General features: G+C 47.3%; 1 protein-coding gene across 1 annotated transcript; it reads left to right on the top strand.

Annotated features, from left to right (window-relative positions):
• Positions 1-509: 509 nt before the first annotated feature.
• On the top strand, positions 510-10,774 carry LOC134871686 (GTPase IMAP family member 8-like). Its single transcript, XM_063894500.1, has 3 exons — positions 510-703; positions 4,662-5,256; positions 8,618-10,774. The coding sequence occupies exons 2-3, from the start codon at positions 4,680-4,682 to the stop codon at positions 10,021-10,023; spliced, it is 1,983 nt and encodes a 660-aa protein (XP_063750570.1). The 5' UTR covers positions 510-703; positions 4,662-4,679; the 3' UTR covers positions 10,024-10,774.
• Positions 10,775-12,574: the final 1,800 nt, after the last annotated feature.

Consider the following 12,574-nt stretch of genomic DNA (forward strand, 5'->3'; position numbering starts at 1 on the left):
CCAGCTTCCAGAGTCTAGAGAACAGCTGGGCTCTCTGTACCTTGTTCATTACACGTCCTGACCCTGCTGTGAGGAAGCCGTCTCTAGTCTAGTTTGGAATTTTAAAAAGCTCTCACTTTTCTTTCTGTTTTATTTAAAGTAAGAGATGAAGCTGTGAGGATCCCGTATTACTCTCTAACATTTTACAATACAGAGCTCTGGGACAGTGTGGAGGCTGATCAGGATCAGTTCAGTTTCACCTGAACATCAGGTCCAGGCTGGAGCCTGTGCACCTGAGTCCTGGCTGTATGAACAGAACTGGATCCAGCGCCGGAGCTGCTCAGCGGCACATGAAACCAATTTGAATATTTCATTTAAGATTTCTGCCTTTCCTCATATTTCAGAATTGTTTTTACGGCAAACTTCTTCTCAAATTTCAGAGCTTTTCTCAATTTCTAACTTTTTTACAGATTTCTGAAAACAGTTTTGAATAAATTTCAGATTCTTTTCTTTATTCTTGACTTTTTTCCCCAAGTTTCGGACCTTTTCTGACATTTCTGACTTCTATCAAATTACATTCAGAGAAAAGTTAAATTTTTATTTGAGCATAAAGTATTGTGGTTCTCTGTGGTGCTTTTATTTTGAAAGGTGATGATATGAGAGCACTCCTTCAGAGAGCGCAGTTCAGAAGACCAGACATCGAACAGATCCCGATTATCGACCGGTGAGTGTCAGTTCATACATTATATAAAAGTTGCTCAACTTAAATATAATACAAAGGAGAATACGAGTCTTTACTTTAAATTCTGTGTTCTGGTTTATTCGAAAGCACCCAGGTTATTTTAGTCAGTGTGATTTTTACTTTCGGTTTTGATGAATTTCTACAAACTGTGATGATGAGATGCAGCAAACAGCTGACGGTGAGATCATGAACAGAGGAATAAAGGTGACAGTCAGAAATACAGAGACGCTTCGGGTCTGAATATTATCTACCACAAAGAGGAGATCAGGAAACAGACTCAGGAGCAGTTTCAGAAACCCCCGAGGTCACCTCTGGAGTTTCCACTGAGGGTCCAAGGGTCAAATCACAGGCGGTCAAAATAAGAGCCGGGGGGGGGGGGTTCATGTAGCCCTAACCCTAACCTCTCCTCCTTCCCTAACACCGCCTCCTTCCCTACCTAACATCTCCTCCTTCCGTATCCTCTCCTCCCTACCTAACATCTCCTCCTTCCCTTACCACTCCTCCTTCCCTTACCACTCCTCCTTCCCTAATCACTCCTCCTTCCCTAACACCGCCTCCTTCCTAACCTCTCCTCCCTACCTAACATCTCCTCCTTTCGTATCCTCTCCTCCTTCCCTAACCTCTCCTCCTTCCCTATCCTCCCTCCTTCCGTATCCTCTCCTCCTTCCCTATCCTCTCTCTTTCCCTTACGACTCCTCCTTCCCTAACCACTCCTCCTTCCCTAACACCGCCTCCTTCCCTAACCTCTCCTCCCTACCTAACATCTCCTCCTTCCGTATCCTCTCCTTCTTCCCTAACCTCTCCTCCTTCCCTATCCTCTCTCCTTCCCTAACCTCTCCTCCTTCCCTATCCTCTCTCCTTCCCTTATGACTCCTCCTTCCCTAACCACTCCTCCTTCCCTAACCTCTCCTCCTTCCCTTACCACTCCTCCTTCCCTAACACCGCCTCCTTCCCTAACCTCTCCTCCCTACCTAACATCTCCTACTTCCGTATCCTCTCCCCCTACCCTAACCTCTCTCATTCCTTAACCTCTCCTCCTTCCTTACCCTCTCTCCTTCCCTATCCTCTCCTCCTTCCCTAACCTCTCCTCCTTCCCTATCCTCCCTCCTTCCGTATCCTCTCCTCCTTCCCTATCCTCTCTCTTTCCCTTACGACTCCTCCTTCCCTAACCACTCCTCCTTCCCTAACACCGCCTCCTTCCCTAACCTCTCCTCCCTACCTAACATCTCCTCCTTCCGTATCCTCTCCTTCTTCCCTAACCTCTCCTCCTTCCCTATCCTCTCTCCTTCCCTAACCTCTCCTCCTTCCCTATCCTCTCTCCTTCCCTTATGACTCCTCCTTCCCTAACCACTCCTCCTTCCCTAACCTCTCCTCCTTCCCTTACCACTCCTCCTTCCCTAACACCGCCTCCTTCCCTAACCTCTCCTCCCTACCTAACATCTCCTACTTCCGTATCCTCTCCCCCTACCCTAACCTCTCTCATTCCTTAACCTCTCCTCCTTCCTTACCCTCTCTCCTTCCCTAACCTCTCCTCCTTCCCTAACCTCTCCTCCCTCCCTAACCTCTCCTCCTTCCCTAACCTCTCCTCCTTCCTTAACCTCTCCTCCTTCCTTACCCTCTCTCCTTCCCTAACCTCTCCTCCTTCCGTATCCTCTCCTTCTTCCCTATCCTCTCCTCCTTCCCTAACCTCTCCTCCTTCCCTAACCACTCCTCCTTCCGTATCCTCTCCTCCCTCCCTAACCTCTCCTCCTTCCCTAACCTCTCCTCCTTCCCTTACCACTCCTCCTTCCCTAACCACGCCTCCTTCCCTAACATCTCCTCCTTCCCTAACCTCTCCTCCCTCCCTAACCTCTCCTCCTTCCCTAACCTCTCCTCCTTCCCTAACCACTCCTCCATCCCTAACCTCTCCTCCTTCCGTATCCTGTCCTCCTTCCCTTACGACTCCTCCTTCCCTAACCTCTCCTCCTTCTGTATCCTCTCCTCCTTCCCTAATCACTCCTCCTTCCCTAACACCGCCTCCTTCCCTAACCTCTCCTCCCTACCTAACATCTCCTCCTTTCGTATCCTCTCCTCCTTCCCTAACCTCTCCTCCTTCCCTATCCTCCCTCCTTCCGTATCCTCTCCTCCTTCCCTATCCTCTCTCTTTCCCTTACGACTCCTCCTTCCCTAACCACTCCTCCTTCCCTAACACCGCCTCCTTCCCTAACCTCTCCTCCCTACCTAACATCTCCTCCTTCCGTATCCTCTCCTTCTTCCCTAACCTCTCCTCCTTCCCTATCCTCTCTCCTTCCCTAACCTCTCCTCCTTCCCTATCCTCTCTCCTTCCCTTATGACTCCTCCTTCCCTAACCACTCCTCCTTCCCTAACCTCTCCTCCTTCCCTTACCACTCCTCCTTCCCTAACACCGCCTCCTTCCCTAACCTCTCCTCCCTACCTAACATCTCCTACTTCCGTATCCTCTCCCCCTACCCTAACCTCTCTCATTCCTTAACCTCTCCTCCTTCCTTACCCTCTCTCCTTCCCTAACCTCTCCTCCTTCCCTAACCTCTCCTCCCTCCCTAACCTCTCCTCCTTCCCTAACCTCTCCTCCTTCCTTAACCTCTCCTCCTTCCTTACCCTCTCTCCTTCCCTAACCTCTCCTCCTTCCGTATCCTCTCCTTCTTCCCTATCCTCTCCTCCTTCCCTAACCTCTCCTCCTTCCCTAACCACTCCTCCTTCCGTATCCTCTCCTCCCTCCCTAACCTCTCCTCCTTCCCTAACCTCTCCTCCTTCCCTTACCACTCCTCCTTCCCTAACCACGCCTCCTTCCCTAACATCTCCTCCTTCCCTAACCTCTCCTCCCTCCCTAACCTCTCCTCCTTCCCTAACCTCTCCTCCTTCCCTAACCACTCCTCCATCCCTAACCTCTCCTCCTTCCGTATCCTGTCCTCCTTCCCTTACGACTCCTCCTTCCCTAACCTCTCCTCCTTCTGTATCCTCTCCTCCTTCCCTAACCATGCCTCTTTCCCTAACCTCTCCTTCCTCCCTAACCTCTCCTCCTTCCCTAACCTCTCCTCCTTTCATATCCTGTCCTCCTTCCGTATCCTCTCCTCCCTCCCTAACCTCTCCTCTTTCCCTAACATCTCCTCCTTCCCTAACTACTCCTCCCTCCCTAACCTCTCCTCTTTCCCTAACCTCTCCTCCTTCCCTTACCACTCCTCCTTCCCTAACACCGCCTCCTTCCCTAACCTCTCCTCCCTACCTAACATCTCCTACTTCCGTATCCTCTCCTCCTTCCCTAACCACGCCTCTTTCCCTAACCTCTCCTTCCTCCCTAACCTCTCCTCCTTCCCTAACCTCTCCTCCTTTCATATCCTGTCCTCCTTCCGTATCCTCTCCTCCCTCCCTAACCTCTCCTCTTTCCCTAACATCTCCTCCTTCCCTAACTACTCCTCCCTCCCTAACCTCTCCTCTTTCCCTAACATCTCCTCCTTCCCTAACCACTCCTCCTTCCCTAACCACTCCTCCTTCCCTTACTACTCCTCCTTCCGTATCCTGTCCTCCCTCCCTAACCTGTTAATGTCCCCGCTGTGGGACGACTGAGAGGTTTTCACTCCCTCATTTCAGAACTGTATAATATAAATACATATTTGAGAACCTAAAGTAAAAGTACTCCTTCTGCACACCGGCCCTTTGAGGTTTATAAAGTAGGAGTTTGGTGTTTGGGTGTTCTTAAACATAATGAAAGATACCAGTGAAATGAACACACTGATAAAAACTCTTGAGAGAAGACTGTAAAACCATCAAACATAAAGCAATATTCACATTGGATCTGGTGGAAATGTGTCTCAGGAGCATTGTGCTTGAGGACCTGTAATAATTCATGAATGTGTGTTGGGGTTATGATCACAGACACAACTAAAGCCTGTGCCCCTCCTGACCTGACCCTTCTCTCCTGCAGGTTTCCTGATCTTCAAACATGGATCCAGATCTTACCATCGTCCTCCTGGGAAAATCAGGTGTTGGGAAAAGTGCTTCAGGAAACACCATCCTGGGAAGAGACGCGTTTAAGTCTGACATGTGTTTCAACTCACTGACAACAGAAATCTCTGAGCAAACAGGAAGTGTGTTAGGGCAACAGATCTCAGTGGTCGACACTCCAGGAATATTAGACAGCAAGGAAACAGTGAAGCAGATTGAAGACTTCTGTCAGGGTCTCCTGAAGTCCTCCAGGCGCTGTCTGTTTCTGGTGACCCTCAAAGTCGGACGTTTCACAAAGGAAGACCAGAAGGCGGTGAAGACAGCAATGAGAGTTCTCGGACGCGGGGGGTTGAAGAAGAGTTACCTCCTCTTCACTGGAGGAGATACTTTAAAGAATAACACTTTGGAGAATTTCATCTTTGCTAAAGGAGATGGACTTACACTTCCAAAATGTGTTAAAATGTTCTCGGGGGCCTTTCACCTCTTCAACAATCAGTCTGATAATGAGGAGCAAGTCAGAGATCTGCTGCTGAAGTCTGGCCACCAGAGAGCCAAGGAACAACCCGACTCACCAGGTACTGTTCTGTCCAATTATCTTGATTAATGTTCAGTAACGTCTTTATCGTCTCTATTGTCGTCTCTGTTGTCGTCTCTATTATCGTCTCTATTATCGTCTCTATTATCGTCTCTATTATCGTCTCTATTATCGTCTCTATTATCGTCTCTATTATCGTCTCTATTGTCGTCTCTATTGTCGTCTCTATTGTCGTCTCTATTATCGTCTCTATTATCGTCTCTATTGTCGTCTCTATTGTCGTCTCTATTATCGTCTCTATTATCGTCTCTATTATCGTCTCTATTATCGTCATCGTCTCTATTATCGTCTCTATTATCGTCTCTATTGTCGTCTCTATTATCGTCTCTATTGTCGTCTCTATTGTCGTCTCTATTGTCGTCTCTATTATCGTCTCTATTGTCGTCTCTATTGTCGTCTCTATTGTCGTCTCTATTGTCGTCTCTATTGTCGTCTCTATTATCGTCTCTATTGTCGTCTCTATTGTCGTCTCTATTATCGTCTCTATTATCGTCTCTATTGTCGTCTCTATTGTCGTCTCTATTGTCGTCTCTATTGTCGTCTCTATTGTCGTCTCTATTGTCGTCTCTATTATCGTCTCTATTATCGTCTCTATTATCGTCTCTATTGTCGTCTCTATTGTCGTCTCTATTGTCGTCTCTATTGTCGTCTCTATTGTCGTCTCTATTGTCGTCTCTATTGTCGTCTCTATTATCGTCTCTATTGTCGTCTCTATTGTCGTCTCTATTGTCGTCTCTATTGTCGTCTCTATTATCGTCTCTATTGTCGTCTCTGTTGTCGTGTTTGTTGTCGTGTTTGTTGTCGTGTTTGTTGTCGTGTTTATTGTCGTGTTTGTTGTCGTGTTTGTTGTCGTGTTTGTTGTCGTGTTTGTTTTCGTGTTTATTGTCGTGTTTGTTGTCGTGTTTGTTGTCGTGTTTGTTGTCGTGTTTGTTGTCGTGTTTGTTTTCGTCTCTATTGTCGTGTTTGTTGTCGTGTTTGTTGTCGTGTTTGTTTTCGTGTTTATTGTCGTGTTTGTTGTCGTGTTTGTTGTCGTGTTTGTTGTCGTGTTGTCGTGTTTGTTGTCGTGTTTATTGTCGTGTTTGTTGTCGTGTTTGTTGTCGTGTTTATTGTCGTGTTTGTTGTCGTGTTTATTGTCGTGTTTGTTGTCGTGTTTATTGTCGTGTTTGTTGTCGTGTTTGTTGTCGTGTTTATTGTCGTGTTTGTTGTCGTGTTGTCGTGTTTGTTGTCGTGTTTATTGTCGTGTTTGTTGTCGTGTTTGTTGTCGTGTTTATTGTCGTCTCTGTTGTCGTGTTTATTGTCGTGTTTGTTGTCGTGTTTGTTTTCGTGTTTATTGTCGTGTTTGTTGTCGTGTTTGTTGTCGTGTTTATTGTCGTGTTTGTTGTCGTGTTTTTTGTCGTGTTGTCGTGTTTGTTGTCGTGTTTGTTGTCGTGTTTGTTGTCGTGTTTGTTTTCGTGTTTGTTGTCGTGTTTATTGTCGTGTTTGTTGTCGTGTTTGTTGTCGTGTTTATTGTCGTGTTTGTTTTCGTGTTTATTGTCGTGTTTATTGTCGTGTTTGTTGTCGTGTTTGTTGTCGTGTTTATTGTCGTGTTTGTTGTCGTGTTTGTTGTCGTGTTGTCGTGTTTATTGTCGTGTTTGTTGTCGTGTTTGTTGTCGTGTTTGTTTTCGTGTTTGTTGTCGTGTTTATTGTCGTGTTTGTTGTCGTGTTTGTTGTCGTGTTTATTGTCGTGTTTGTTTTCGTGTTTATTGTCGTGTTTGTTGTCGTGTTTGTTGTCGTGTTTATTGTTGTGTTTATTGTCGTGTTTATTGTCGTGTTTGTTGTCGTGTTTGTTGTCGTGTTTGTTGTCGTGTTGTTGTGTTTATTGTCGTGTTTATTGTCGTGTTTGTTGTCGTGTTTATTGTCGTGTTTATTGTCGTGTTTGTTGTCGTGTTTGTTGTCGTGTTTGTTGTCGTGTTGTCGTGTTTGTTGTCGTGTTTGTTGTCGTGTTTGTTGTCGTGTTTGTTGTCGTGTTTGTTGTCGTGTTGTCGTGTTTGTTGTCGTGTTTGTTGTCGTGTTTGTTGTCGTGTTTGTTGTCGTGTTTGTTGTCGTGTTTATTGTCGTGTTTATTGTCGTGTTTGTTGTCGTGTTGTCGTGTTTGTTGTCGTGTCTGTTGTCGTGTTTGTTGTCGTGTTTGTTGTCGTGTTGTTGTCGTGTTTGTTGTCGTGTTGTCGTGTTTGTTGTCGTGTTTGTTGTCGTGTTTGTTGTCGTGTTTGTTGTCGTGTTGTCGTGTTTGTTGTCGTGTTTGTTGTCGTGTTGTCGTGTTTGTTGTCGTGTTTGTTGTCGTGTTTGTTGTCGTGTTTGTTGTCGTGTTTGTTGTCGTGTTTATTGTCGTGTTTATTGTCGTGTTTGTTGTCGTGTTGTCGTGTTTGTTGTCGTGTCTGTTGTCGTGTTTGTTGTCGTGTTTATTGTCGTGTTTATTGTCGTGTTTGTTGTCGTGTTGTCGTGTTTGTTGTCGTGTTTGTTGTCGTGTCTGTTGTCGTGTTTGTTGTCGTGTCTGTTGTCGTGTTTATTGTCGTGTTTATTGTCGTGTTTGTTGTCGTGTTTGTTGTCGTGTTGTCGTGTTTGTTGTCGTGTTTGTTGTCGTGTTTGTTGTCGTGTTTGTTGTCGTGTTGTCGTGTTTGTTGTCGTGTTTGTTGTCGTGTTTGTTGTCGTGTTTGTTGTCGTGTTTGTTGTCGTGTTTATTGTCGTGTTTATTGTCGTGTTTGTTGTCGTGTTGTCGTGTTTGTTGTCGTGTTTGTTGTCGTGTTTGTTGTCGTGTTGTCGTGTTTGTTGTCGTGTTTGTTGTCGTGTTTGTTGTCGTGTTTGTTGTCGTGTTTGTTGTCGTGTTTGTTGTCGTGTTTGTTGTCGTGTTTATTGTCGTGTTTATTGTCGTGTTTGTTGTCGTGTTGTCGTGTTTGTTGTCGTGTCTGTTGTCGTGTTTGTTGTCGTGTTTGTTGTCGTGTTGTTGTGTTTATTGTCGTGTTTATTGTCGTGTTTGTTGTCGTGTTTGTTGTCGTGTTGTCGTGTTTGTTGTCGTGTTTGTTGTCGTGTTTGTTGTCGTGTTTGTTGTCGTGTTGTCGTGTTTGTTGTCGTGTCTGTTGTCGTGTTTGTTGTCGTGTTTATTGTCGTGTTTATTGTCGTGTTTGTTGTCGTGTTGTCGTGTTTGTTGTCGTGTTTGTTGTCGTGTTTGTTGTCGTGTTTGTTGTCGTGTTTGTTGTCGTGTTGTCGTGTTTGTTGTCGTGTCTGTTGTCGTCTCTTTTGATATAACATTGACGTACCGTACTGGTTCAGAGATGAACTGTCCCTCCTGTTTTTCTGTCTTCCAGCTGGTGTTTCCAAAGAGAGGAGGATCGTGATGCTGGGTCTTCCTGGAGCTGGGAAGAGTTCCTCTGGAAACACCATCCTGAGATCTGAGGAGTTTAATTCAGCGGCTGACTTTGCGTCAGTCAGCACAGAGACGACCTCTTCCTCAGCCATAGTGGAGGGCTCTAAGGTCACGGTGGTTGATACTCCAGGATTCACTGATAAACAGCTGACTCCAGAGGAGCTGCACCTTGAGATCATGAAGTCTGTGGTAGAGGCGAGTCCAGGAGTACATGCCTTCGTTATTGTGGTCAAATTAGGCAGGATTACTGAAGCAGACATCAAAGTCTTTGAGCTCCTTCCACAGCTCTTTAAAGGTGATGCTCTGAAGTACTCCATGGTGCTTTTCACTCATGGAGACGACCTTAAAGAAAGTCAGACCATTGAAGGTTTGATCCAGTCCAACGATCATGTCTCTAAGCTGGTCTCCATGTGTGGAGATAGATACTGTGTGTTTGACAACAGAACCAAGAGAAGCAGAGAGCAGGTCAGAACCTTCCTGTGTAAGATAGATGAGATGGTTTCAGCTAACGGAGGACAGCCCTACACAGACGAGATGTTCAGGATGGCTAAGACTTTCCTTAGAGAAGAAACGAACCGGTCAGGTGCAGCAGGTGCAGCAGGTGCAGCAGGTGCAGCAGGTGCAGCAGGTGCAGCAGGTGCAGCAGGTGCAGCAGGTGGCGGTGCTGAGATCAAAAAGAGCGTATGGGAGAAACTGAAACCGTATCTAACAAATAAAAAAGCAGTAGCAGTAATAGCAGGAGCACTAGTAGTAATAGCAGTAATAGGAGTAGTAGTGTTAGCAACAGCAGGAGCAGCAGGAGCAGCAGGAGCAGCAGGGGCAGCAGGAGCAGCAGGAGCAGCAGAAGCGGCCGGAGCGGCAGGGGCGGCAGGAGCAGCAGGAGCAGCAGGAGCAGCAGGAGCAGCAGGGGCAGCAGGAGCAGCAGGGGCAGCAGGGGCAGCAGGAGCAGCAGGGGCAGCAGGGGCAGCAGGAGCAGCAGGGGCAGCAGGAGCAGCAGGAGCAGCAGGAGCAGCAGGGGCAGCAGGAGCAGCAGGGGCAGCAGGAGCAGCAGGAGCAGCAGGAGCAGCAGGGGCAGCAGGAGCAGCAGGGGCAGCAGGAGCAGCAGGAGCAGCAGGGGCAGCAGGAGCAGCAGTTGCAGCAGGAGGAGCAGCAGGAGCAGTAGGATCAGGAGGAGCAGCAGCAGTAGTGGGAGCAGGAGGAGCAGCAGTAGTAGTGGGATCAGGAGGAGCAGCAGTAGTAGTGGGATCAGGAGGAGCAGCAGTAGCAGCAGCAGTAGCAGCAGGAGTAGTAGCAGGAGGAGTAGCAGTCACCAAACTGTGTAATCGCGATAAAGAAAAGAAACTGTGATTCAGATGAACCTCTACTGGAGACCCCTGACCATTAGACAGACAGACGGACGGACGGACTGGCAAAACCAGTGAGTGTGTGGTGAAAGTAACTTGTAATCTAACTTAGTAGCTTTTTAAAGGAGTAATCAGTAATCAGATTACTTTTTCAAGGTAACTATGGCAACACTGCCATTAGAGCACCAGTGTGAAAGGCAGTTCTTCAGCGCTCTCTCTGATCTGTAGTCCAGCAGGTCTCATGGGTTTAAACAAGTTCAATCTTAAACAGGAAGTACTTCTTCAGTTCCTTAAAAGCAAAATCAGAAAAAGGCCGGAGTTTGTCCTTCTGAATTTCAACTTTGACCTTTTATATAAACTCACAAATGCATTCATTTACTCTCATATTCACTTCATGTGTTTATTAGTGATTCCAGTGTGCTCTCCTCACTGTACTGCAATTCTTCTATGTATTCACAATGACTGGTGTTTGTAAAAGTACTTTGTTATAACCCTCTATTGATTTATCCATGTGTAAATGATCTGCAGACAGGAAGCAGTGGGTGTTTCCCAGTCAGACCAGATAAGAATATGATTGAAAGCTGATGTCTGCAATGAATAATAACACCTGTTTGAAAGCTCAAATATAAACAGCTCTGCTTTCTCAATCATCACTGACAGACGGGGCACGGGGTTTCTTGTTTCGTTTTGATTCTATGAGACTCTGAACCTTCAAGAGATGACTTGTTTGATCTTTAATAAAGAGTTGAACTTCACCGGAGAGGAGTCCATCTTTTGTTCCTTAGAGACCTCCGGCCAGGCCTGGGTCTCCCCAACACCTTCAGGTTAACCTGCATCCAGGTTTGTAGCGGTCAGACACCTGCACATTAGTTTTGATGCGTTTCACATGTGGTATTTAGGAATGAGGGGCTCAGAGGTCTGAATTTAAAAATATATATGACTGAATCAAAGTATACTATATGATTGGACATCATTCAAACTAGATCAGTCAGACAGACAGATGTTGGAAATACTTTTTAACAGCAGCATACAGTTTGGGGTCTCAGCTCCGGTCTCGTCTCTCCCCACAAATATGTGCCCATCGAACATTAAGGAGTGATGGTTAAACATTAATCCCTCAAAACATCACAGACTTATAGCGTGATGCTGGTGATACGAGACTAGTGTGTGTAGACCTGGGAACAGCCCCATTGAGCCCATTCCCCATAGGCCCCTTTGGCCATGATGGAAATATACTATCGATAAGCAACATACTTTGGAAGGCACATTAACTATGCTAAAATACATGCAGTATGAATCAAAACCATACATCCTTTTATTACTAACTTAATTCCATATTAATACAGAGGATAAATGAAACAGAGCATCTTATGAACGCTTCAAAAGAAAATAGCCCCCCCCCATTACTCATCCACTTTCAATGTTTTTTTTCCAGGGATTAAAATATGAAATATTACTTTTAACTGCAAACGTAGGAAGTGGGTTTCCCCGTGTATGTATATAAATACACATATACTGTACATATAAACACGTACACATATATATTTATACACACATGCAGTATACATATATACACACTGGCGAAAGGACTTGGTCTCCATCACCCCCCGCTGAGCCAGTGGAGGTCAGGTCTGGTTTGTTCTGTGGAGTCAGTAGCTGTACTCACCACAGTCTGAGCTCCTGAGGGCCCTTCTTTCAGGCTCTACTCATGCCCTCATCTGTCAGCTAACCCTCACATGAACAGGTCCGCAAAAGGGGTATGGGGATGGGGCCCTCGCTCAGTTTCTGCGCTGTGACTCCGGAGTCTCCTGGGTCCCCTATCTCCCCACCAGCTTTAGATCCAGATTCATGGACCCCTCCAGAGTTCTGCCCTCCTACCACAACCGTATAAAGGGTTTTACTGCAGTTCAGTTTTCTGCCTCCTCACTGATCTTATTAACGCTCTCTCCAGCCTCTGCACTGTCCCCTGGCCCTCACCCTGACTGTCCCCTGGCCCTCACCCTAACTGTCCCCCGGCCCTCACCCTAACTGTCCCCTGGCCCTCACCCTAACTGTTCCTCACCCTGACTGTCCCCTGGCCCTCACCCTGACTGTCCCCTGGCCCTCACCCTGACTGTCCCCTGGCCCTCACCCTAACTGTCCCCCGGCCCTCACCCTAACTGTCCCCTGGCCCTCACCCTAACTGTTCCTCACCCTGACTGTCCCCTGGCCCTCACCCTGACTGTCCCCTGGCCCTCACCCTGACTGTCCCCTGGCCCTCACCCTAACTGTCCCCCGGCCCTCACCCTAACTGTCCCCTGGCCCTCACCCTAACTGTTCCTCACCCTGACTGTCCCCTGGCCCTCACCCTGACTGTCCCCTGGCCCTCACCCTGACTGTCCCCTGGCCCTCACCCTAACTGTCCCCCGGCCCTCACCCTAACTGTCCCCTGGCCCTCACCCTAACTGTTCCTCACCCTGACTCTCCCCTGGCCCTCACCCTGACTGTCCCCTGGCCCTCACCCTGACTGTCCCCTGGCCCTCACCCTGACTGTCCCCTGGCCCTCACCCTAACTG

Source organism: Eleginops maclovinus, chromosome 11, assembly GCF_036324505.1.
Source record: "Eleginops maclovinus isolate JMC-PN-2008 ecotype Puerto Natales chromosome 11, JC_Emac_rtc_rv5, whole genome shotgun sequence".
Lineage (NCBI taxonomy): Eukaryota > Metazoa > Chordata > Actinopteri > Perciformes > Eleginopidae > Eleginops > Eleginops maclovinus.